Below are 25,743 nucleotides of genomic sequence, written 5' to 3' on the forward strand. Positions count from 1 at the left end.
AAAAAAAAGGAATATCATGGGAAACACTCCCATACACAGCTGGGTGAATAAACACAGGAAAAAAAAAACCAACAACAAAGTGTCAGTGTCAGTACACTAAAGAGTCTAATACTATTCCATATGTGATTCTATTATATTTATAATAGATATATTTAATAAGTATTAAATATATTCTAAAACCCTTCTTTTTACCAGGGCTGATATCCCAAACAAACAATTTCTCCTGTTTTCACAGAACACCTTTGTACAGGGATACAAGAGAATACTCAATTTTCAGGTTTCCAATACATATCTTGGCTGTTCAATGGAAACATGACCACTCATTTGCAGAGTGTGGAGAAGCCGTCATTAGTTCTCATTTACTAATAGTTTCAGCCACATTGCCTGACTTATCAATTTAAACACTGATTCATGATAAAGTATGACTAAAAAAGTTAGAAAGAAGAACTACTTGGTGACTTCTACAATAATCAGAAAATAAATGTATTTTGACCTAGTATGCTGTCCTTAGAAAAGCAAGCATATTGTACATCTATCTTGAAGAGTTTTCTGGTTAATGGGGTGTGGAATATGAAAGGAAAATGGACAGGAGATTGACCACAGAGTTTGGGGCAACAGCAAAATTGGAATAGATCATTTACTACAAAAGCAAAGACTATGAAGAGGCAGGATAAAGGCAAATAACAAGTCTACCACTGTAAATACTTACTGTTTAAAAGTCTAAGAGGAGATAAAGTAGGCAATGAAGTTATAGACATATAATTTAAATATAAATAGGAAGTGAGGGGGGTCAGAAAAACTGTGCAAGTATTATAAATAATAAAGCTATTAGCAACCTAATATCTAACAGAAATTCTAATAAGTAAATAAAAATTCAACTGCATATAATGAAGTTATTATATAGCTAATAAAATATTGTCAATGATTTGAAATTGTTTACTCTCTTTCTCTGGGAGAATACATACTTTGTTATTCTTTATGTTTTGTCAATTTTTTATGACTTTTGTAGAAATGTACATTATTTTATAATAAAACATAGATTAAAAAGCAGAAAACCAAATGGGACATAAAACAAGCTGATAGGTAATAAGAAAATGGTTTTAGAGACGAACACTACAAGTAATATCTGGGAAAAATGGAAAAGTAATATTTTAAAAATTATTTTTATTTAGGTATAATTTGGCTCATTTTCTATATTACTGACATCCTCTCAAAACAAATAGTCAATTATATAACCCCTACAGTTATAAAATTTGTTAAGTCTGCAGTAAAATAAGACTATATACAGTTTTCTTCTATTTGTTAAGGTGTTAACAGTGAATAATTTCAATAACAATAATTATGATAATGATTAATAATGGTATTATTATCATTAAGTCATGTAATGATTAAGGTGATGGCAGAAGCCACCCACGGATGACAATACTGTCACTGATAACTATCCAGGGGCATACAATTAGGAATTAGACAATATCTAGGTCTATTATCCTCTCAGCATTATATGGCAATTACAAGAATTGAGTAATAGCATGCTACCTGTTTCAGTACACAAAGACAAGGGCTGGAAGCAAGGTACTCATTGTGCTGTTGATAGTAATTGACTTGCAGTACAAGGAACAAGTATGAACCAGTGGTTGATGTCTTTTATATTGATCCCTACAAAATTCTTCATTGTCTGTCACTAGTCAATTTTTTTACTACTTCAGTCAGCCAGAAAGGGTGATGATGAGCACATTGTGCCACAAAGTACCACAGCATTGATTTAATAATTTGAATTTTATATAAATAAGATAGCTTTAGATGTATAATAACCATTTCTCATAAAACAGTAGAAACAATGCTGATTGTTATGGGCACAGAAAATGATGAATATCTATAAAGGACATCTATTTGTCTATAAAATGTTCATTACAATTTCATTTTTGCTAACATTGAATTAATTTCTCTGACAATAAACAACAACTTAACATGTTTCCAATATGTTTTTAGATGTTTCTCTTTAATTAATTAAGACTTGCCAACTTCTCCATTAATATTCTCTGTTTCTACCTGGTTCCCTCTACGAATTACATCTCTGGGCTTGTGTGAGTCAATCTTTAATGGATATATGGAGTCCTTATCAATAGAGAACCCCCATTGCAGCTTTTGCTTAATAATCTCTTCTCTTTCTGTATCAAGGATTAACCCATTCCTCTAATCCTCTGCATTAGAATACTTCTCCTCAAAGGAGGCTTACATCAGCAGGCTTCTTATTGGAGAAATCAGGCAAGCAACACAGAACAGAATGGGTAACTTCCAAGCATCTGCTTATGAATCCTTAATTTGCTGACATTTTATAATGAGATTTTTTAAAATTTATGAGGAACCTACTCATGCTTTGCAGAATTTTTAACAGAGAGATCCTGCTTGGTGTTAGTTTTCCAATACAATCAAAAAACAAGAAAGAGAGATAAAACCTCCCAAATTATCTAAAGCATGGTTGCATTTAGCCGAAGAGGACAAGTGGTTAGACTGTTTATACCATGGTTGGCTCTACTGACTTCAACTTTATATATTTTCAGTTAAGGTAGCATTAGATGTTCCTTGTAGTTTTAAAAATAAACATTCTCAATAAAGCTATCAGATTATATGGTTTCTCGTAATAAAATGTTGCGATGTGCACTGCACCCTAAGTAAACTGAAGAAGCACACAGAGGTTACGCTCTGCTGGAGCAGCTGTATAATATTGCTGACCATATTTCAGTGAGTAGTTGGAAGATGTTTACCAAGAGGTTTTATTTGTGAAAAAGTTCATCTTAAAAACCTAATTTTTTAATAGTATTAACAACAGCTAGTCCAATCAAGTGTTTACTTCTTTTCCAGCACATCACAGATAAGAACACAATTTACTGTCGCAATCAAACGATGAGGTAGGAAGTGCTACACTGCTCCTTTTTTTTTATATATTCAATATATTTTTATTTATATTTCAAATGATTTCCCATTTTCTGGCTCCCCACTCCCCGAAAGTCCCATAAGCCCTCTTCCCTCCCCCTATGGCCCCACCCACTTCTTCCCACTTCCCTGTTCTCGTTTTGCCCTATACTGCTGCACTGAGTCTTTCCAGAACCAGGGCCCACTCCTCCGTTCTTGAACATCATTTAATATGTAGATTATGTCTTGGGCATTCCAAGTTTCTAGGCTAATATCCACTTATCAGTGAGTGCATACCATGATTGATCTTTTGAGACTGGGTTGCCTCACTTAGTATGATGTTCTCTAGCTCCATCCATTTGTCTAAGAATTTCATGAATTTGTTGTTTCTAATGGCGGAATAGTACTCCATTGTGTAAATATACATTTTTTGTATCCATTCCTCCATTGAGGGACACCTGGGTTCTTTCCAGCTTCTGGCAATTACAAATAGGACTGCTATGAAGATAGTACACTGCTCCTTTTATAAAGGAGAAATCTGAAGCAGAGAGCAGTTATGTAGCACATTTGAGGTCATGCACTAGAAAGAAGTCAAGGCTGGGGTAAACAGGTGGCCTTGGGGACTTAGGATCTAATCACTGAATAGTCACCCTGATTCTCATGTAGAGTCAGTCGCCTGCTTACAGTCCTGCTGGCTGCTTTCTATCGTAGGTTAAAAGCACACAGGAAGACTGGTCATGTATGAAGACAGGGAGTTCGGTTAATCCAATGCTGCCTTAAATCAGTGACTTCAAGATGAAAAGCAAGGCTGGAGTGTGCTCATGCTCTGACTGAAAGCTCTGGTTCTTAGTGTTACAGAGCCTGGTAGCGATGGATGAGCCTCATCTCGGGCCATTACTAAAAGTCTTTCAGCAAGATTCAATACTTACTTGGAAAGTTTGTATTAAACTCACTAGCTCCCAAACTTGGGAAGCATCATTTTTTTTCTTTTTTTTAGAGTTTGTGATATTTTCTAGAAAAAATAAGTATCTCTGAAAATAAGTATTTTGATAATGTTAATTTTACTTTATAAATTTATAAAAAAAGTAATTTAGCTTGCAATCAAAGTATTTTTATAGTAAAGTAAAACAAAGAAAGCACCCATCAGACTTATTTTCTTTGTTATTAACATTATTTTAATTCTTTGAAAATTTTGCAGAATATATTTTGAGCAAATTTACACACTAAACTCTTCCCCCGTTACTACCATACCTCCCTGCCTTCTCTCCCTCTCTCCCATCCTTTCCATCAAATTTTGAGATTTCTTCCTTTTTAGTTTTAGTCTTTTTTTTTGTTTTTTGTTTTGTTTTGTTTTGTTTTTACCATCAAGTCCAGTTTGTGTTTCCTTGTTAGCCTCTCTCTTGGCCTGTGGTTGACCTACCAGGGGTCATATCTTTAAAGAGAACTGATTCCCCATCTCCGACCCTATCATGTGCAAATTGTTGCAATGATATTTGTGTGATTCTAGCTCACCTTCCCCTATCTATGCAGAGATTGTGTCTAGCTAGTATTTGCTCAGAAATTGTGCACACTGTTACAATCACTGTGAGTTCACATGTGAAACTGCCATTGGTGTCGGGGAAACATCCTTTATTTGATGTTATTGACCACCTCTTACTCTTATAGTTTTTTTGTCCCTTCTTTTATGAAGCTCCTGAGACTTGAAGGAAAGGAATACACAAACACCCACACCCACACAAATAAATAAATAAATATATATATGCATATACATATTTATATATAAATAAATATATAAAATTATATATATGCATACATACATTTATATATAAATATATAAAATTGTATATATTTAATATATAATATATTAAATACATGAATGTGTGTATGCTTTTATATATATATATATATATATATATATATATATATATATATATAAAGCTTATAGTTTTATTAGCTGATTCTTGTGAATTTTACATCATGTACCCCAATCACACTCATCTCCCCTCCCCACTTCCTGCCCTCCACCCTTGAAACTTTTTCACCCAACAGAGAAAAAAAATCTCATTGTAGAAGGTGGAGTGTGTCTCCCTTTTATATACACTTCTTTCCACACTTCTTTGCTTGCAAATGTTCATTGCAATGGCTCATTGGTCTGGTGTCTGCTACTCTATCACTACTAGAACCTCACTGGGACCCTTCTGGGATACTCTTTGCTACCCTGTGTCCTGGAGCTCCTGTAGGTTTGGATCTGTAGGACTGGCTTGTTTATGCATTCCAGAATCTATGAGGTAGATGTTGAGAGTGGGCAATGTAAAGCCCTGGATCTGGGCCTTGAAGGTATCTGAGCTGGTCAGCTCACTGGCCTTCCCACTCTCATGCCCTTCTGGCTGGCTCACCAGCAGCTGCCCTAACCAGGTCCAGCTTTTCCGTGCTGCTCAGGGGTGGTGCAGGGCCTGCTTTCCTCAGTGCTGCAGCCAGTTAGGAATATGGTCTATTCTCCCACCCTCATGAGCTAGGGCCAGCCCTCCTGGCTGATATAGAGGGGCAAGGGATGAGGGAGGGGTGGAAGACATCCTTTCCTTGTCCACACCACTACACCGCAAATGAGTCAGGGCTGGCTCTCTCTATAGGACTGACTCAGCTGCAGCCCCCACATCAAGGGCTATTATCTCCTGTGCTTCCCAGGTGAGAAACACAGCCAGCTCTTCTGTTCTCATGATCCCATGAGGGCCAACTCTTCAACTTGTCATGGGTAATGAGGGCAAAGGTGGGGGGAGAACATCTCTCTCCAACTCTCCCTCACCAATACCACTGCACAGTAGATAAGAGGCAGGACCGTATTTCCCACACTCATGCCCCCAGGTCTGAATCACCCACAATCCCCACATCCAGGGCCCATTCTGCTGTCCTACTCGGGTGAGGTACAGGACCTGTTCTCTCAAGGGCTATAGCTGCTGAGGTACAGCTCTCATGACCCCAGAACCAGATAGTGACCCATTTGCCGCAGGTGGCAAGGGGCAAGTGTCATCCATGACACTACATGGGAGACAAGTGGTAGGGATAGCTCTCCCATGTTTGTATCCTCAGGGCTAGCTCACTAGCAACTCATATGAGGGTCCTCTCTCTGGAGTACTGCAGCGGGTGAGGGGCAGGATCAATTCTCTTGCTCTCAAACCCCCAGTGCCACCCCTCCCAGGATGACCAGGTAAGTGGTGGGGCCAATTCTACACAGCCCTCAGACATTAACATGTCCCTGGGTAACATCCCAGACTAGGGATGTCCACCTGGCCTTTCATGGTAACAGATCCCTCTGCTGCAGAGACACACAATCAGACATAGCCTGCATTGGCAGCATAGGCTGGGATGCCCCATGGTCCCAGGTAGCAAACCAGCAACCCATACCACGCTGTTCTTCACTACCATTGAGAGCTTTCCAGTTCTTTTTTTTTTTATATTTTTATTTCTATATTCTTTGTTTACATTCCAAATGATTTCCCCTTTCCCAGATCCCCCCACCCCATATGACCCATAAACCTTCTTCTCTCCATCTATTCTCCAATTACCTCCCTCCTTTTTCTTGTCCTTATATTCCCCTCCAATGCTATATCAATCTTTTCCAGGGTCAGGACCCTCTCCATACTTCTTCATGGGAGTCATTTGTTATGCGATTTGTGCCTTGGGTATTCAGGGCTTCTGGGCTAATTAATATCCACTTATCAGAGATTGCATTCCATGTGTATTCTTTTGTGATTGGGTTACCTCACTTAGGATGATATTTTCCAGATCAAACCATTTGCCTAAAAATTTTGTGAATTCATTGTTTCTAATTGCTGAGTAGTATTCCATTGTGTAAATATACCACATTTTCTGTATCCATTCCTCCTTTGAACAACATCTGGGTTTTTTCCAGCTTCTGGCTATTATAAATAAGGCTGCTATGAACATAATGGAGCATGTGTCTTTATTGCATGCCGGGGAATCCTTTGGGTATATGCCCAGGAGAGGTATAGCAGGGTCCTCCGGAAGTGTCATGTCCAGTTTTCTGAGGAACCGCCAGACTAATTTCCAAAGTGGTTGTACCATGTTACAGCCCCACCAGCAGTAGAGGAGTGTTCCTCTTTCTCCACATCCTCTCCAACACCTGCTGTCTCCTGAGTTTTTGACCTTAGCCATTCTGACTGGTGTAAGGTGAAACCTCAGGGTTGTTTTGATCTGCATTTCCCTAATGACTAATGATGTTGAGCACTTCTTAAGGTGCCTCTCAGCCATCTGAATTTCTTCAGGTGAAAATTCTTTGTTTAGATCTGTACCCCATTTTTAATAGGGTTATTTGGTTCCCTGGGGTCGAACTTCTTGAGTTCTTTGTATATAGTGGATATTAGCCCTCTATCAGACGTAGGGTTGGTGAATATCCTTTCCCAATTTGATGGTTGCCGTTTTGTCCTTTTAACAGTGTCCTTTGCCTTACAGAAACTTTGCAATTTTATCTGATATTCGAATGGCTACTCCAGCTTGTTTCCTGAGACCATTTGCTTGTAAAATTGTCTTCCAGCCTTTTACTCTAAGGTAGTGTTTGTCTTTGACCCTGAGGTGTGTTTCCTGTATGCAGCAAAATGTAGGGTCCTGTTTACGTATCCAGTCAGTTAGTCTATGTCTTTTTATTGGGGCATTGAGTCCATTGATGTTAAGAAATATTAAGGAATAGTGATTATTACTTCCTGTAATTTTTGATGTTATTTTTAAAATTTGTTTGGTTAACTTCTTTTGGGTTTGATGAAAGGTTACTATCTTGATTTTTCCAGGGTGAAGTTTCCCTCCTTGTATTGCTGTTTTCCTCCTATTATCCTTTGTAGGGCTGGGTTTATGGATAGATATTGGGTAAACTTGGTTTTGTCATAGAATATCTTAGTTTCTCCATCTATGGTGATTGAGAGTTTTGCTGGGTATAGCAATTTTGGCTGGCATTTGTGTTCTCTTAGAGTTTGCATGAGATCTGCCCAGGATCTTCTAGCTTTCATAGTCTCAGGTGAGAAGTCTGGTATGATTCTGATAGGTCTTCTTTTATATGTTACTTGGCCTTTTTCTTTTACTGCCTTTAATATTCTTTCTTTGTTTAGTACATTTAGGGTTTTGATTATTATGTGACAGTAGGTATTTCTGTTCTGGTCCAGTCTGTTTGGAGTTCTGTAGACTTCTTGTGTATTCATATTCATGGGCATCTCTCTCTTTAGGTTAGGGAAGTTTTTTTTTTTTCATAATTTTATTAAAGATATTTGCTGGTCCTTTAAGTTGTAAATCTTCACTCTTCATCTCATTATATGCCTACAATCCTTAGGTTTGGTATTCTCATTGTGTCCTGGATTTCCTGGATGTTTTGGGTTACAAGCTTTTTGCATTTTGCATTTTCTTTAACTGTTGAGCCCATGGTTTCTATGGTATCTTCAGCATCTGAGATTCTTTCTTCTATCTCTTGTATTCTGTTGTTGATATTTGCATCTATGTCCCCTGATTTCTTCTCAAGGTTTTCTATCTCCAAAGTTGTCTCCCTTTGAGTTTTCTTAGTTGTTTCTACTTCTGATTTTAGATCCTGGATGGTTTTGCTTAGCTCCTTCACTTTCTTGTTTGCTCTTTCCTGTAATTCTTTAAGAGATTTTTTTGTTTTCTCTTTCATGACCTCAGCCTGTTGACCAAAGTTCTCCTGTATTTCTTTAAGTGATTTTTGCGTTTCCTCCTTATTGGCTTTTGTTTTCTCCTGAATTTCATTCAATGATTTTTTGTGTTTCCCTTGTTAGGGCTTCTAACTTTTGATCCATTTTCTCCTGAATTTCTTTAAGTATGTCCTTCATGTGTTCCTCTACCAGCATCATGACCAGTGATTTAAATCCAAATCTTGTTTTTCTGGTGTGATGGGGTATCCAGGACATGCTGTTAAAGGAGAATTGGGTTCAGATGCTGGCATATTGCCTTGATTTCTGTTAGTGACGTTCCTGCGCTTGCCTTTTGTCATCTAGTTCTCACTGGTGTTAGTTGGTCTTGCCAATGCTGGACTCACCAGTGCAAGCTGCCCCTTCCCAGGTGGCCTCTTGTGCACAGCTGAACTCCTGCTCTGCCTGGAGACAGGGTGCTGTGGCCCAGGCTGTTCAGATCCCAAAGCAGAGACCTGAAGGCTCCTACCTGGGGCCTGCTGGACTCACCAGAGCACACTGACTCCTCCCAGCTGGCCTCCCCAGTGCCCCTCTGACCTCTTGCAGGACCAGTAGATGTGGTATTGTAGCCCAGGCTGTTCTGGATCCCGAAGCGGAGATCTGAAGGCTCCTGCCAGAGGCCTCAGGTCTGGAACCTAAGCTCTGTGGTGCTGACCCACCAGAGCAAGCTGTGTTCTTCTAGTCTGCCTCCGGGTGCACACCAGGCCTCTTGAACTTCCTGGAGACCGAGTGCTTTGGCCCAGGCTGTTCAGATCCTGAAGCAGACACCTGAAGACTCCTGCCGGGGTCTGCTAGTGAGAGCTTTACAGTTCTTTTCACTGTGCCCATATCTTTCGGTTTCTCTTTGCTTCCATTGCTCCACCATTTAATTTGCTCTTCCTAGTAATGCCTGGGGTCTCTGAATGTCTGGGGCCATCTCAGGTGTGGTCTCAGGAGTGCTGTGCCTTACTCCTGCATTATGGTGCTAGGCAGAGGTCATCTCAGGCTAGCTCCCTGTCCTGACTACGACTACAACTACTATGATTACTATGATGAGTATTTCTTCTTTTTTCCCAGCCTCCTCCTCCTCTTCCCCTCCTTCCTTTCTTCTTCCCCCTCCTTCTTTGTAGTGTCATTTCTCTGATCTTTGCATAACCATGTCTTTTCATTCTTCAGTTTCTTCCCTATCTTTACCATCTCTCCAGGGAGGACCTCTCAGGGTATTCTATCCCATGAAGTGCTCTTTCCTAGTCACTGCCTATCGCATGACCCTACTGTATTTTCTCTATAGCTCTTGACTAGCTCTGAACTTAATTCTATTTACTTATTAATATAGTTTTATAAATCCAATGAGAACAGTTGATTTCCTATTTCACTATTGGATTTTGTTTCTAATAACAATGTGGGATACATTTTAGAAACAGAATAGTCACAGGATGAATAAGTCAATGAAAGAGAAAATACAATTTGGGTAAATGTCAGAAGTATAGCTGGTGAGTAAATATTCTATAATTTGGTGGCAAAAAGGGTTCAGATAAGCTCCAGAGTAATGGAACAGTATATACCTAAATAACCACTCAAACAGGGGAACCAAAGGAAAAATTCTGAGTTGTTCTTAGTTGTCTCTATATATGTAGAGTCTGTCTACAGAGTTTATTTAGCTAATGTTTTATTATCAACCAAAATATGTGAAAGCCTACTATGTGGTGACAGTCCAACAGGCACTTAGATATGAAAGTGCCTTTAAAATTATGTGAACTTAGTTTCTACAATAGGATGAGTATTTCTCACAGCTGTTCTAGATTCCTAATTTTCATAACGACATTCCCCTCATTCATTAGGAAATTAGGCAATGGTATGGTGAGGATTTCATTTTGCATCCCCCCCCCCTTTTTTTGGTTTGTTTCAATTTAGAGCCAAAGGTTTACACACTCCTGTATATGAGCAAAGTTTTGATGGCCTATAGGAGGAATGACAACCTGTAATGTTTTCATCATTCACAGGTGATGTTTGATTTAGTGTAGATTATTTCTCATCCTCCTTTCTCGAAACAGTAAATATCAGCTTAGAGAAGCACAATGAACATTGAGTTGCACATTCAGTAACATCATTTTTAAATCTGGCTCTACCCCTTAGAAGCAGAGCACTAGAGGAAGCCAACAAATCATTCTAGGCATGTGCTCCTCTCCTACTTTGTGACTGCAGATTAGATTATGGCTCTTCCAATTCTGACACTTTGGAACTCAGAGTTGGGATTACCTACTGAAAATGTCTGATTTCTAAATTCTGATCAATCAATATGTGATCATAAACCACACAAGCAGCACTGTTTTTCATGCTTTTGAGACAGAATCTCACACTATGGCTCAGGCTGACTTCAAGCTCATGGTGAGCCTCTTGCCTTAGCCTCCTGGGAACTTGCATTACAACAGCTGCTAGCTTATGCAGTTGACAACTAGATTTCTTTATCACAGTGAAACTACTCCATAGGACCTCATTGGCTTTCTAGCAAGACATTTTCATCCAAGACTGCTTTATTTAGCTTCCCTTGCTGTTGGTGTAACAACACCAACTTCTAAATCCAATAAGAAAGAGATAAACTAAGTCATAGTAGCATTATTCTAGTCAAAATTGCTTGAAAATCTTTACTGTCTACCCATAACAGAGGGCATATAAATCAGAGGACTAGAGCAATAGTCCTTACAACAGATTGAAAACTATACTAGGCATCTGATATCAGATGTTTCCAGCTTGATGTGACTTTAAAGGTTGTCAAAGGATTCTCCTATTATAGAAACGCTTCTCTGCTTGCTAAACTCTCAACACTAAAGACTGAATCCTTGATTTGTTACTTTAGACAAATGTAACAAGTCCTCAAATATAATATATAACTAAATGGTTGTATGAAATACATGAAATCTTCTAAAATAAACATAATATTCATAATTTATTATTATATTAAAAACCTTATAATGCCTTGAAGAAATAAGAAGATAATTTACCCCAAATCTAGAGGCGAGGAATTCAAGATTTACAGAGACTAAGTGACTTGAACAACTGTGGATGTGTTGAGTGGCAGGGCCAAGACTACAAACCACAAAATCATCTCTGTGGGAAGAAAGGCGTGGATGTGAGGAAGGGGCCTTTAAGGGCAGGTTGATTAAAATTCTTACTCTGATTCTTATATGACAATGAGGCATTTTCTTAATTTCTTTTAGTTTTTTGTTGTTGTTATTTGTAAACATCAAGACTATCACATAGAAATCATATAGCATAGATATATGTGTGTATATAAATATCATTTTAGCTTATATTCCTCTTTAAATCTTTACAAGCTATCTATCTACTGCAAATGTCTGATTTCTAAATTCTCATCAATACTTACATATTTTCAAGTTCAGAATCAAGGTCATCTCTTATCTAAAATGTCATTTGATGTTATGGCTATTGCTATGGCATCTATACAAACCATCAAAAATCATTTATAGATGATTCCTGAATAGCTCCTGTGGTATTAAGGATCTCCGATAATGCTCCATAATGCAGTAGTGGTTGAACTCTGCTAGGCTCAGTCTAGTTCAGGACTGGAGAAATGGCTTGGCAATTAAAAAACACTTGCTTCTGAATTTAGTTCTCAGCATCCATAACGTGGCATTACTATCTCCTGTAACTCTAGTTCCAGGCGATTCTACATCCCCTATTCACCTCAACAGACTCCTACATTCAAAAACTAAAAAATAGCATATGCCAAAGATCTTTTGGATAAAATATTTTAAGATTCGTTTAATTTGTGTGTGTGTGTGTGTGTGTGTGTGTGTGTGTGTGTATGCTTGCCACTTGAATGTAGGAGTCAGTTTTAGTGCCCATGGTCTAGTAGGAAATATTGAATTAATATAATGAATGAAATACTGAATCTGTGTTTGAGCAAGTATTTCTGGTCCATAGGAAGCTTTCTTAGGCAAATGGATGGAGCTGGAGAACATCATACTAAGTGAGGTAACCCAGACTCAAAAGGTGAATCATGGTATGCACTCACTAATAAGTGGATATTAACCTAGAAAACTGGAATACCAAAAACATAATCACACATCAAATGAGGTACAAGAAGAACAGAGGAGTGGCCCCTTGTTCTGGAAAGACTCAGTGAAGCAGTATTCAGCAAAACCAGAACAGGGAAGTGGGAAGGGTTGGGTGGGAAAACAGGGGGAGGGAAGGGGACTGATGGGACTTTTGGGGAGTGGGGGTCTAGAGAAGGGGAAATCATTTGAAATGTAAATAAAGAATATATCAAATAAAAAAAAGAAAAAAAAAAGAAAGCTTACAGCAGCAGGGATACGAGGCAGCACACAGCAATACTGACACAGTAGCAAGAGGAAGTGTGCCTAGGTATGAGCTGATAGAATTTTCTTCACGATTTTTGCAGGTACCAGCCTTTCAGAAGATTTTGTGTGGTTATTAGCAAGAACATCTTGTATGGGAATATAAATGAGTTAAGGCAAAGAATAGGACAATGCAGCATACATACTGTAGGACAACTATGCTCCAGCGAGATGATCTATCTGCAAGAACATTCTGTGTGACTCTAATGTTGGTTAGAAATTACAATAAGTTTCTAATGGCTGAATAGTACTCCATTGTGTATATATACCACATTTTTTGCATCTATTCTTCCATTGAGGGATACCTGGGTTCATGAAATTCTTAGACAAATGGATAGAGGTGGAGAACATCATTCTAAGTGAGGTAACCCAGTCTCAAAAGATCAATCATGGTATGCACTCACTAATAAGTGGATATTAGCCTAGAAATTTGGAATACCCAAAACATAATCCACACATCAAATTATAGCCAAGAAGAATGGAGGAGTGGCCCCTGGTTATGGAAAGACTCAGTGTAGCAGTATAGGGCAAAACCAGAACAGGGAAGTGGGAAGCAGTGGATGGGAGAAAAGGGGGGGAGGGCTTATGTGACTTTCGGGGAGTGGGGGCCAGAAAAGGGGAAATCATTTGAAATGTAAATAAAAAATATATCAAATAAAAAAATAAATTACAATAAGTATAGGCACTCTAAGTAGACACCAAATACCATGGATTTATTACATGATGCACATGATTCTAGGTTGCTTGCTATTTTCTCATTTAATCATACAACCCTCCCCCCCCCCCCCCCCCCCCCCCGAGATAGACTCAACTCCTCTTCACTTGCAGAGATGTGGAAGCTGAAGTGTGCAGTTGTTAAGGGATTAACCACAGACACAGACAGCCAGAGCTAGAAAGATAGGTCTCACCCAGCTGGCCAACTATAGCTCAGCAGAACTCACAGATCCTTTTTTGCCATGCATTTCTCTGATGAGAAGAATTTATTTAATTTGATTTTCATTTTCATATTAAGGAGAAAATCTAAGTGCTTCTTTCTAGTTAGGCTTGTAAAACTGGCTCTTTTTTTTTTCCTACTTAAAAGCTATGCTACCATAAATTGTCTTTGAGCTAAGCTTAATTTCTCCATCTCTAAATAGTGATGGAAGTCCTCCTCTCTGTTTTTTTAAGGATTAAATGAGTAGGGTATGTTAACCAGCTAGCAAGTGGTCAGGCTTATAAAGAGGCTTTAACAAATGTTAGTTTATTGTGGGCCCTAGTAAGATAAAATTACATTTCAAATTAAAACCAGCTTTGCTATTAGTGGCAGGCTGAGAGCAAACAGATCTTTGCTCTGGAGCATAAAGGTGTCTATATGTGCACACATACACACTCACATAATCTCTCTTTCTGACTCTCTGTCTCTCTCTCTCTCTCTGTATCTCTCTGTCTCGGTCTCTGTCTGTCTCTGTCTCTGTCTCTGTCTCTGTCTCTGTCTCTCTCTCTCTCTCTCTCTCTCTCTGTTTCTCTCTCTCTCCCACTCCTTTTACTCTCTCTTTTTAGACAGGGTTTCTTTGTGTACCTCTGGCTGTCCTGAAACTCACTCTGTAGATCAGGCTGGCCTTTAAATCAGAGATAATCCTACCTCTGCCTCTAGAATGAGAATTTGAGGGAAGTCTTTTTTTTTCTATATTCTTTGTTTACATTCCAAATGATTTTCCATTTCCGGTTTCCCCCTCTCCAAAAGTCCCATAAGCCCTCTTCTCTCTGCCCATTCTCTGATCTAACCCTTCCTACTTCTCTGTCCTGGTACTCCCCTGTAATGTTTGATCAAGCCTTTCCAGGACCAGGGAACTCTCCTTCCTTCTTCTTGGGAGTCATTTGATATGTGAATTGTGTCTTGGGTACTCAGAGCTTTTGAGCTAGTATCCTCTTATCAGTGACTGCATTCCATGTGTGTTCTTTTGTGAATGGGTTACCTCACTTGGGATGATATTTTCCAGATCCAACCATTTGCCTAAAAATTTCATGAATTCGTTGTTTTTAATTACTGAGTAGTATTCCATTGTGTAAATATACCACATTTTCTATATCCATTCCTCCATTGAGGGACATTGGGGTTCTTTCCAACTTCTGGCTATTATAAATAGGGCTGCTATGAACATAGTGGAGCATGTGTCCTTATTGCATGGTCCGGGGAATCCTCTGGGTATATGCCCAGGAGTGGTATTGCAGGGTCCTCCGAAAGTGTCATGCCCAGTTTTCTGAGGAACAGCCAGACTGATTTCCAGAGTGGTTGTACCAACTTGCATTCCCACCAGCAGTGGAAGAATGTTCCTCTTTCTCCACATCCTTGCCAACACCTGCTGTCTCCTGAGTTTTTAATCTTAGCCATTCTACCTGGTGTGACATGAAATCTCAGGGTTGTTTTGATTTGCATTTCCCTAATGACTGGTGATGCTGAACATTTTTTAAGGTGTTTCTTCTTTGAATATTTTGTACAGTGTATTTTGACCATAGTTGCTACTCCCCTAATTCCCTAATTCTTCTTAGATCCACTTTAAAATAAAAATACATTGTTTTCTTTTTTAAAACCACCCATCAAGGCTAATTTATGCTTTGCATATATTCTTTTTTTTTTTTTTTTTTTTTTTTTTTTTTTTTAGGTTTATAGATTGCCTTTTATTTATACTTTCAGTTTTATTGCTTATATGTGATTCTTTTTTTTTTTATTTGATATAATTTATTTACATTTCAAATGATTTCCCCTTTTCTAGCCCCCCCCCCACTCCCCGAAAGTCCCGTAAGCCCCCTTCTCTTCCCCTGTCCTCCCTCCAACCCCTTCCCAGTTCCCCGTTCTGGTTTTGCCAAATACTGTTTCACTGAGTCTTTCCAGAACCAGGGACCACTCCTGCTTTCTTCTTGTATCTCATTTGATGTGTGGATTATGTTTTGGGTATTCCAGTTTTCTAGGTTAATAACCACTTATTAGTGAGTGCATACCATGATTCACCTTTTGAGTCTGGGTTACCTCACTTAGTATGATGTTCTCTAGCTCCATCCATTTGCCTAAGAATTTCATGAATTCATTGTTTCTAATGGCTGTATAGTACTCCATTGTGTAGATATACCACATTTTTTGTATCCACTCTTCTGTTGAGGGATACCTGGGTTCTTTCCAGCATCTGGCAATTATAAATAGGGCTGCTATGAACATAGTAGAGCATGTATCCTTATTACATGGTGGGGAATCCTCTGGGTATATGCCCAGGAGTGGTATAGCAGGATCTTCTGGAAGTGAGGTGCCCAGTTTTCGGAGGAACCGCCAGACTGCTTTCCAGAGTGGTTGTACCAATTGCTTTGCATATATTCTTGGATGTGAGGTCTTCCATTCAAAAGCAGTCAACCCACCAAGGGCTAAACTGTTAAAAAGAACTAACTCTTTTGGAGGAGATATTTGGTTCATAACCATAGTTCCACTCCTTTACCAAGTATATTAAGCATATACTGGTTTTAGAACAAAATGTTTAAGAATACAAATAAAAATTGAACATTTCTTATTCACCTATAAATTTATTTATCAGTCACTATTTGTTGGGTTCTTATTGATGGTGACTAAATAAATAAAGTGACAGAGTTGACATTTCAGGGTGCTGTGCCCATGTTCTGTTGCCTGTGCTGTGAGTAATGTGGCATGTTCTCAGATTCCTGCCATGTTCCCTCTTGGAATTAACATAGTGCATTCACTTGAAACTCTTTGGAACCAAATTCACCTCTCTTCTTTTTTCCTATTGTTCTTGCACTAGAGGGCCCAGATTCCATTAAGTATGGGTCACCATTGACAGGAAGACCATGGGAAGAGGAGTCAGAAGAAAAGCACTTCTGACCTCACACAACCATATGGGTAACATTGACAAGCTATTTCCTTCTTTCTGAGCCTGGGTGTGTGATCATCTTTGATCAAGCAATGGAAGCTACTCTATAGAATTGCCACAAAACCCTAATGGTATGAAATGTGAAAAAAATCTTAGACAATCACTTTGTGATAGACATATGCATAATACTATTTCTCTTCAAGTAATTTGGGAGTATATAGCAGGAAATACCATTACACATTTATTTACAAGTATTGGAAGATTTTTACTTAAAGTAAGACTATAGTGAGCTTAAAAGTTTTAGTATATCTGCTAAGCAACAGCTGACATAGTATAAAATGTGACTCTTTTCCTAAAAACACTCATCAACCCAATTAAGCCAGAAGCATATCTGACCTGGTGTAGTCATCTTCAACCAGCATGTGCTTTGGAATTGGTGAGTACCTTCCTGGAGAGATGGGTGGCAGGGAAGTTTTGTATTCTAATGTGCCGTTGTTGCCAGACAGTAGATGATTTTCCATTGGTGGAGAATAAGCTAATAAATTGGGAAAAGAAAAAGAAATGGCATCAAATCTTTTATGCTAGTGATTTGATGTGTTACATTTCAGAGGATGAGTTTTAAACAGAAGGGCTAGGCTTCATGTCAATTATTTTTCTTGTTCTCCAATAGGAGTGAGTTGCTATCCATTCGCATTTCCCATATAAGTGCTTGTTGACTTTACGCTTGGAAAGATGTGGTAACGGTCATATTTGTAACCAAAATTAGCCTAATTAGGTGATAAGAAGAAACGAACTGAAGAGATTCTACCAACACATATTTTCAGAACGTTGATTAATTTTCAATTGAAACAAAAATGTTAGCTTCTAATTATAGGACTCACATTCACTTTACATAATTAATATTAAATCATCAAAAAGCAAGAGGCTCCCAAGGAATAAATTCTGCTCTAAAGAGTTCTCCATAAATGGGTCATACTTCCATCACAGGAAGTCTGCAATCTCAACCATTTTTCTTCTCTTTTTTCCCCAATCCACCTTCTCCCTGATACCTCTTCACTTATGGGTTCCTTGACTGTGGTTCTCTTCTACTCTTTTCTCACATCTGTTTTGTATGCTAAGATCAACTCTTAAAATTCAACTTTGCACTTGTTTTGTGGCTTAAATGTGTTTCACTGTCACTACTGTTTGGGACATAATATACATAATATACATTTTCTTCATCATCAATTCTAATTCTAGTTACTAGTTCTCTGTATATCCCTGGCTGTCCTGGAACTCACTATGTAGACCTGGCTGGCCTCAAACTCAGAAATCCGCCTGCCTCTGCCTCCCAAGTGCTAGGATTAAAGGCGTGTGCCACCACTGCCTTCTTGACAGAATATATTGCCTCTTATTTCTACTAAATTGTGTTGCTATTAACACATTTTGGTTAGCTAACCCTCCAGCCATGCTGCTGAAGGCAGGGTTTGTATTTCTTGTGCATCTCACATCTTATTTTACAATGTATGGTGCATATATTAAATTGCCTTAACTGATTAGAAAGTTTTATGTTCTGCCTTTTAAAAAAATCTTCACTACTGCATTTATTTAGATTTAAGTGGCCCCATAGATCCTCAAATCTGACTCCTTTAAATTTATTTTTTTCAAAAGTCTCTGAAAGCCAAAACTCATTTCTATCCTAAGGTAAAGCTTATCTTAGCTTAGAGCCTTCTTCGGGGGTGGGAAAAGGCCATTTGGGGGGTGACACATTTGAGACCATCATTGCAAAAAGTAATAACTAAGGTAATGGGCCTTTAGCTAAGGTTATTCAGTTTTTAAATTTTCCACAGGAGAAACATCTAATCTAAGAAAGATTCAACAACTTGCTTAAGGTGATAGTATTAATTAATAGTCTGCCTTGAAGGCATCCCAAGTGTACCCGCTCACAATTGAACTCTCAAAGTTTCAAATCCAGCAAGCCAATTTATGTCAACAAAAATATCCATTAGCCTTAGATAAAAGTAATTCTTTCTAAATTTAGTCCCAGAAGACAGAAGAGAGGGCATGAGGCCTAATTAGTGGTGGATTTGGTGCAGTCCCCAGACTTGTGATTCACGTTGTTGCCCTAGGTGTCCTGTGTCACATACTGTTACAGACACAGTGACTAAGTATTTTCTTTATTCTATAGAGTATAACTATTCAACTAAAGATAAAAAGTTTGATGATGACTGGAAACAGAGATTTCATCATGCCAGGGGCCAAGGCTTTTCTGTAGAAGGAAGGGTACATCTATCTATTGCCCCTTTTGATAGCATCTGTCTTTCACTCTGCTGACAACTACATAGTCTGAACTACGACCAGGGATAAAATGGCATTTGACAGCTCATGGTCCATGGGATTGAGCAATTATCATTGGGAGTGTTATACTAACACTATCCTAGTAGTCCTTTACTGTGTTTAAAAATCATATCACTCTGCCTTTCCATAAATGGTGGAGCTGTCAACACATCAAGGTGTCCTACCTTCAAAATATGAGCTAAGGTCCCATAAAACTACATGGAAATGGTGAATAGAATATTTTCCCTGAAGTATTTCCAGAAGTGTGAAAAGAGTAAAATTGTAAGCAGAGGTGCAAATGGCTTTGTAGAGTTCCATTTTGTATAACTGGCAGGCGACTAGAGGATGGCTCCAAGCACAGTACTTACAGTGAGTAATATCCGGTGGCCCATAAGGATCAGTCATATAAATAGTGGTGGGTTTGCCAACTTTTAGATAAACAACATCAGATGTGTTCTTCAATATCGCTACAGCCTCTTCGTGTGTAACTTCTTCTAAACTATAGTTATTTACCTGAAAGGGGAGAAAGATCAATAAGAATGTCAAACCCATGAAGTGAAAAATAGCCATCCAGGCAGACAGTGTGATATTTGGAAGTATGACCTTATGAAAAGATTGATTGCAATGACTAGCTTGGTATTTTTACCATTCTTGGTAGACAGTTTAAGCTTTAACCAAAGCAGGATAGGTAGAGTCATGAATGCTACAAAACAAGTTAGCTTTGTCTGTCTCTCTGAGGCAGCAACATGAGATGGCATGCAAAATAATATTCTTTTTAATATTTGCTTTAGTTTTTATGATGAAAATAAAATGTCTGTCTGGGTATGCAGCTCAGTGATATAATAATTACTGAAAATGTACGAGGGCCTTAGATCAATTCCCAGCATTAAAAAATACAAACACAAAAACACTGTATAATAATTGAAATAAAGTTAAAAAAAAACAAAAACAATCTACACACTTCCTACTTTAATATATTTAAGTCAGTTTCACCATGTTGGACACATTGTTTTATACTCTTGGATAAAGATCTAGAGTGACTTCTGTAACATTAACATAATCTAGCATCATGGCTTTTGTCTTTTACTGTTTCAATAGTGATTTAAATAATCTCTTGCTAGATCCTGTTTAGTTTGCTCTTAATATGGTGGTACAATAAAAAATATAGCCAATGTATGCAGGGGTGGTTCAATATACAAAAATTCATTAACATAATCTACCATCTAAACAAACTGAAAGAAAAGAAAACATATACTAATCTCATTAGATGTTGAAAAATCATTTGACAAAAAAAAAATCTTGGAGAGATCAAGGATATAAGACTCATACTTAAACTAAAAGCAATATACACCAAGCCAATAGCCAACATTAAATTAAATGGAGAGAAACTTAAAGCAATTCCATTAAAATCAGAGACAACACAAGCCTGCCCATTCTCTCTGTATCTTTTCAATATAGTAATTTAAGTTCTAGCTAGTGCAATAAGACAACTAAAGGAGATCAAGGGGATACAACTTGGAAAGGAAGAACTCAAACTATTACTATTTGTAGATGACATCATAGTATATATAAGTGACCCCAAGATATCTACCAGAGAACTCCTACAGCTGATAAACACCATCAGCAAAGTGGCTGGATACGAAATTAACTAAAAAATATCAGTAGCCTTCTTTTATACAAATAGAAAGTGGGCTGAGAAAAAATTAGGGAAATAATACCCTTTACAATAGCCACAAATAATATAAAATATTTTGATATAACTCTAACCAAACAAGTGAAAGACCTATATGACAAGAATTTCAAATTTCTGAAGAAAGAAATTTAAAAAGATATTAGAAGGAAAGATCTCCCATCCTCATGGATTGATAGGATTAACATAGTAAAAATGGTCATTTTACCAAAAGTAATCTACAGATTCATTGAAATTCCCTTAAAATTCCAACACAATTCTTTACAGGCTTTGAAGGATCAATTTTCAAATTCATATGGAAAAACAAACAAACAAACAACAAACAAACAAATCCCAGGATCACTAAAACCATATTGTACAATTAAAAAAATTCTGGAGGACCCACCATCCCTGATGTCAATCTTTACTACAGAGCAATAATGATAAAAACTGCATAACTATGAAGACTTGATTTTTGACAAAGAAGCCAAAATCATATAATGGAAAAGGAAGACCACCTTTAGCAATGGTGCTGGTCTAACTGGATGTCTGCATGTGGAAGCGTTCAAATAGATTCATATTTATCACCCTGCACAAAACTCAAGTACAGGTGGATCAAAGATATGAACATAAAGCCAGATATAATAAATCTAATAGAAGAGAAAATGGGGAATAGCAGTGATTGCATTGGCACAGGAGACAACCTCCTGAACCAATTATCAATAGCTCTTGCACTAAGATCAACAATAAATGGGATCTCATGAAACTGAAAAGCTTCTGTAAAGCAAATGTCAATAGGATAAAACAGCAGCCTACAGAATGGGAAAAGATCTTTACCAACACTACATCTGATCAAGGACTAATTTCCAAAATATATTAAGACCTCAAGAAGTTAGACAAAAACAAACCAAATAAACCAAGTAAAAAATGGGGTACAAACCTAAACAGAGAATTTTCAACATGGGATTCTCTAATGGCTAAGAAGCACTTAAAGAAATGTTCAATGTCCTTAGTCATCAGGGAAATGCAAATCAAAATGACTTTGAGATTGTACCTTAACCTCCATGGTTAAGATCAAAATCTTAAGTGACAGCACATGATGTTGAAGATGTAGAGCATAGGGAACACTCCTCCATTGCTGATGGAAGTGCAAACTTTTGCAAACAATCTGTAAATCAACTTGACAGTTTCTCAAAAAACTGGCAATAGTTCTACCTGAAGACCCAGCTCCTGGGCATATACCCAAAAGATGTCTACCATAAAGACATCTGCTCAGCAATGTTCATAGCAGCTTTATTCATAATATCCAAACTCTGGAAACAATCCAGATGTCCAACAAGTGAAGAATAAATAAAGAAACTGTCATTCATTTACATAATGGAATACTACGCAGTTATTAAAAACAAGAAATCTGCAGGCAAATAGTGTAACTTAAAATATCCCGAGTGAGGTAACCCAGAACCAGAAAGGCATGCATGGTATGTACTTGCTGCTAAGTGGTTATTAGCCATAAAGTATAGAATTCCCATGCTATAATCCATAGACTCAAAGAAGCTAAATATCAAGGAAGGATACTTGAATCTCACTCAGAAGGGGAAATTTAATAGTCATTGGTGGTTGATGGAGAGAGAGAGAACTGGGTAAGAGAGAATGGAGTTGAGGGGTTAGATGTAGGGTGAGCCAGGGAGAGAGAGCGGGGAGAGTAAATGGAAGTCATTGAAGACAGGGGTGGGTGAGATGAGGGCTGGGATGTGCCAGAGACCTGGGATTGCGGAGGCTCCAAGGAGTCTATGAGGGTTACTCCAGCCGAGACTCTTGGCATTGGCAGACATGTAGCCTGAAGTGGCCACCTCCTATAGCCAGGCAGGATTCCCACTGGGGGTGATAAAAATAACAACCCATCCACAAAACCTTCAATCCCAAATTTACCCTGCATACTAGAAGTACAGTGACAAAGATGGAACAGAAACTGAGAGAATGGCCAACAAATGATTAGGCCAACTCGAGTTTCCCATCCCATGGGAAAGAGCCAATCCCTGACATTACTAATGATACTCTGTTATGCTTGCAGACAGGAGCCTACCATAACTGTCCTCTGAGAGGTTTCTCTTAGCAACTGACAGAAGCATATGCAGAGATCCACAACATTAGATTTAGCTCATGGAATCTTGTGGAAGAGTTGAGGGAAAGATTGAGGGACCAGGCAGAGATAGGGACTCTACAGGAAGACCAACAGAGCCAACTGACCTGGCTCCTTGGAGGCTTCCAGAGACTAATCCACCAACCAAAAAGCATATATGGGTTGGACCTACATCATCTCACATGTAGCAGATGTGCAGCTTGGTCTTCATGAGGGTTCCCAACACCTGGAGTTGGGGCTGTCCCTGACTCTCTTGCCTGCCTGTGGATTCTGTTCTCCTAACTGGGCTGCCTTTTCTGGTCTCAGTGGGAGAGTATGCACCTAGTCCTGCAGTGCAGAGTAGGTTGGTACCTAGGTATGACCTCTCCCATTCTCAGAGGAGAAGGAAAGGGAAGAATGGGAGTGGGGGAAGGACTCTATGAAGGGTGCCTGGGAAGACAGGGGAGCTGAACTTGGTATTAATTATTAGAGAAAAATAAATAATATTGTGACAAACAATTATTTGGCTTTATCTAGCTTGGATTTTTTTTATAAAACTCATATTCAAGACTTGCTAGACTGAATTATAATATCATTATTACAATGTTTAATATCTATTCTGAAACTTTCCCTTGAAAATGAACCAGTTTATCCTCTTGCCAGCCCTCCATGAGGTCTGTCTGTCTGTCTGTTTGTTTCTCTTTCCTACCTCCTTCTCTTCTGCTTGTGTACTCCCAGTTACTGGCTATACCTCCAGCTATGAGGGTTTTTTTTTGAAAGAGTGTTGATGTTATAACCTAAGGATTCATAGGTGAGCACATTTGAATGAATCACATTTCTGCAAGTATCACCAGCAGTGCACCCCTCCTTATTGTTACAAAAGAAGCCTTTATCAAAAACTGTTATAACTTCAGGGCAGAAACATTACACTGGATGTGTGCAGTACTTACTGGTTTTTTATTTAAGGCAACTTGAAAGACATCATCAATGGATAAATGGAAATACATGTCCAAAATATATAATTGGAGGTTAGCTTGGGATACAGAGTCAGGTATAAGCTATCCTGAGCAACAGAGAAAACTATCTTATTGTAGCAAAACATATATGATGAGGTTTAAGCTACAAATTACACACAATAATTTGGCATAGGAAGAGATTAATAAATAATCATGCAGTAGAGCAATTATAACAAAAATCAGCCTTACCAACCTTGGACTCATATTAAATAAAACAAGGGGAAATAAAATACAAGCATGATGCTACTCTGACCATCTCTTTGATAACTTTGATAATCATCAGTGGATGCAGTGGTTAACACCAGATAGCACATGCTTCATGATGAGTCTGTGAAAAGAGATGAGTCACACTCCAGGTAGGCTGGAGACTGGTGCTGCATGCTTTCATCGTAGAACACAGATTATTGGAGCTATGAATAAGTGAGGCTGAGATACACTTTCTCCTATCTACTTTAGTCATATATGATCAGTAGCACTATTTTTCTATTATTTCCTTACAAATACTAATAATTGCAGCATGTATAATGGGCTAAAATAAATGCAGCCACTATCATGTTTTACATATACTAACTTCTTGCAGTGATGCATTTGTCTTCTCTAAGATAAATATAAAATAAAATAAATGTAGGTTAATATGCTTCAACTTTTTAGTGAATGTCACTGGTCTGATCAAGTGATAGAGGCTGGGGAAAATTTCCTGAACAGACACCAATAGCTTATGATCTATGATCAAGAATTGACAAATGGGACCTCATAATATTACACAGTTTCTGTAAGGCAAAGGACACTGTCAATAGGACAAAATGGCAACCAACAAATTGGAAAAAGATCATTACCAACCCTACATCTGACAGAGGGCTAATATCGAATAAATACAAAAATAAATACAAAGAACTCAAGAAGTTAAATTCCAGAGAGCCAAATAACCCTATTAAAAATGGGGTACAGAATAAACAAAGAAATTTTACCTGATGAATATCAAATGTCTAAGAAGCACCTAAAGAAATGTTCAACATCCTTAGTCAACATACTTAGTCATCAAAACAACCCTGAGATTTCACCTCACACCAGTCAGAATGGCTAAGATCAAAAACTCAGGAGACAGGAGGTGCTGGTGAGGATGTGGAGAAAGACGAACATTCCTCCACCTTTGGTGGGAGTGCAAGCTGGTACAACAATTCTGGAAACCAGTCTGGCAGTTCCTCAGAAAACTGGGCATGATATTGCAAGAAGACCCTGTTATACCACTCCTGGGCATATACCCAGAGGATTCCCCGTCATGTAATAAGGACACATGCTCCACTAAGTTCATAGCAGCCTTACTTATAATAGCTAGAAGCTGGAAAGAACCCAGATGTCCCTCAACGGAGGAATGGATACAGAAAATGTGATATGTTTACACAATGGAATACTACTCACATATTAAAAACAATGAATTAATGAAATTCTTAGAAAAATGGGTAGAACTGGAAAATATTCTAAGTGAGGTAACCCAATCACAAAAGAACACACATGGTATGCCCTCACTGATAAGTGGATATTAGCCCAGAAGCTGTGAATACCCAAGACACAATTCACATATCAAATGATGCCCAAGAAGAAGGAAGGAGAGGCCCCTGGTCCTGGAAAGGCTTGATGCAGCAGTGTAGGGGATTACCAGGACAGGGAAGCAGGAAGAGGTTGATTAGGGAATAGGGGGAGGGAAGAGTGTTTATGGGACTTTTGGGGAGTGGGGAACCAGGAAAAGACACTGAAATTTAAAAAAAAAAAGAAAGAAAAGTCAAGTACTTCATCCT

The 25,743-nt window shown here is 38.3% G+C and overlaps 1 protein-coding gene across 10 annotated transcripts in view; it reads right to left on the bottom strand.

The window, feature by feature from the left end:
- Positions 1–25,743, bottom strand: part of Dlg2 (discs large MAGUK scaffold protein 2) — a 1,203,331-nt gene that overhangs the window by 462,288 nt on the left and 715,300 nt on the right. For all 10 annotated transcript variants that reach the window (XM_052158733.1, XM_052158754.1, XM_052158740.1 and 7 more), the window contains 2 exons: positions 19,512–19,656; positions 17,224–17,362 (listed from right to left, as the gene is read on the bottom strand). In XM_052158733.1, coding sequence (XP_052014693.1) covers positions 17,224–17,362; positions 19,512–19,656 — 284 coding nt within the window. The remainder of the gene's footprint in view (positions 1–17,223; positions 17,363–19,511; positions 19,657–25,743) is intronic.

The sequence above is a fragment of the Apodemus sylvaticus genome, chromosome 1, assembly GCF_947179515.1.
Source record: "Apodemus sylvaticus chromosome 1, mApoSyl1.1, whole genome shotgun sequence".
Classification (NCBI taxonomy): domain Eukaryota; kingdom Metazoa; phylum Chordata; class Mammalia; order Rodentia; family Muridae; genus Apodemus; species Apodemus sylvaticus.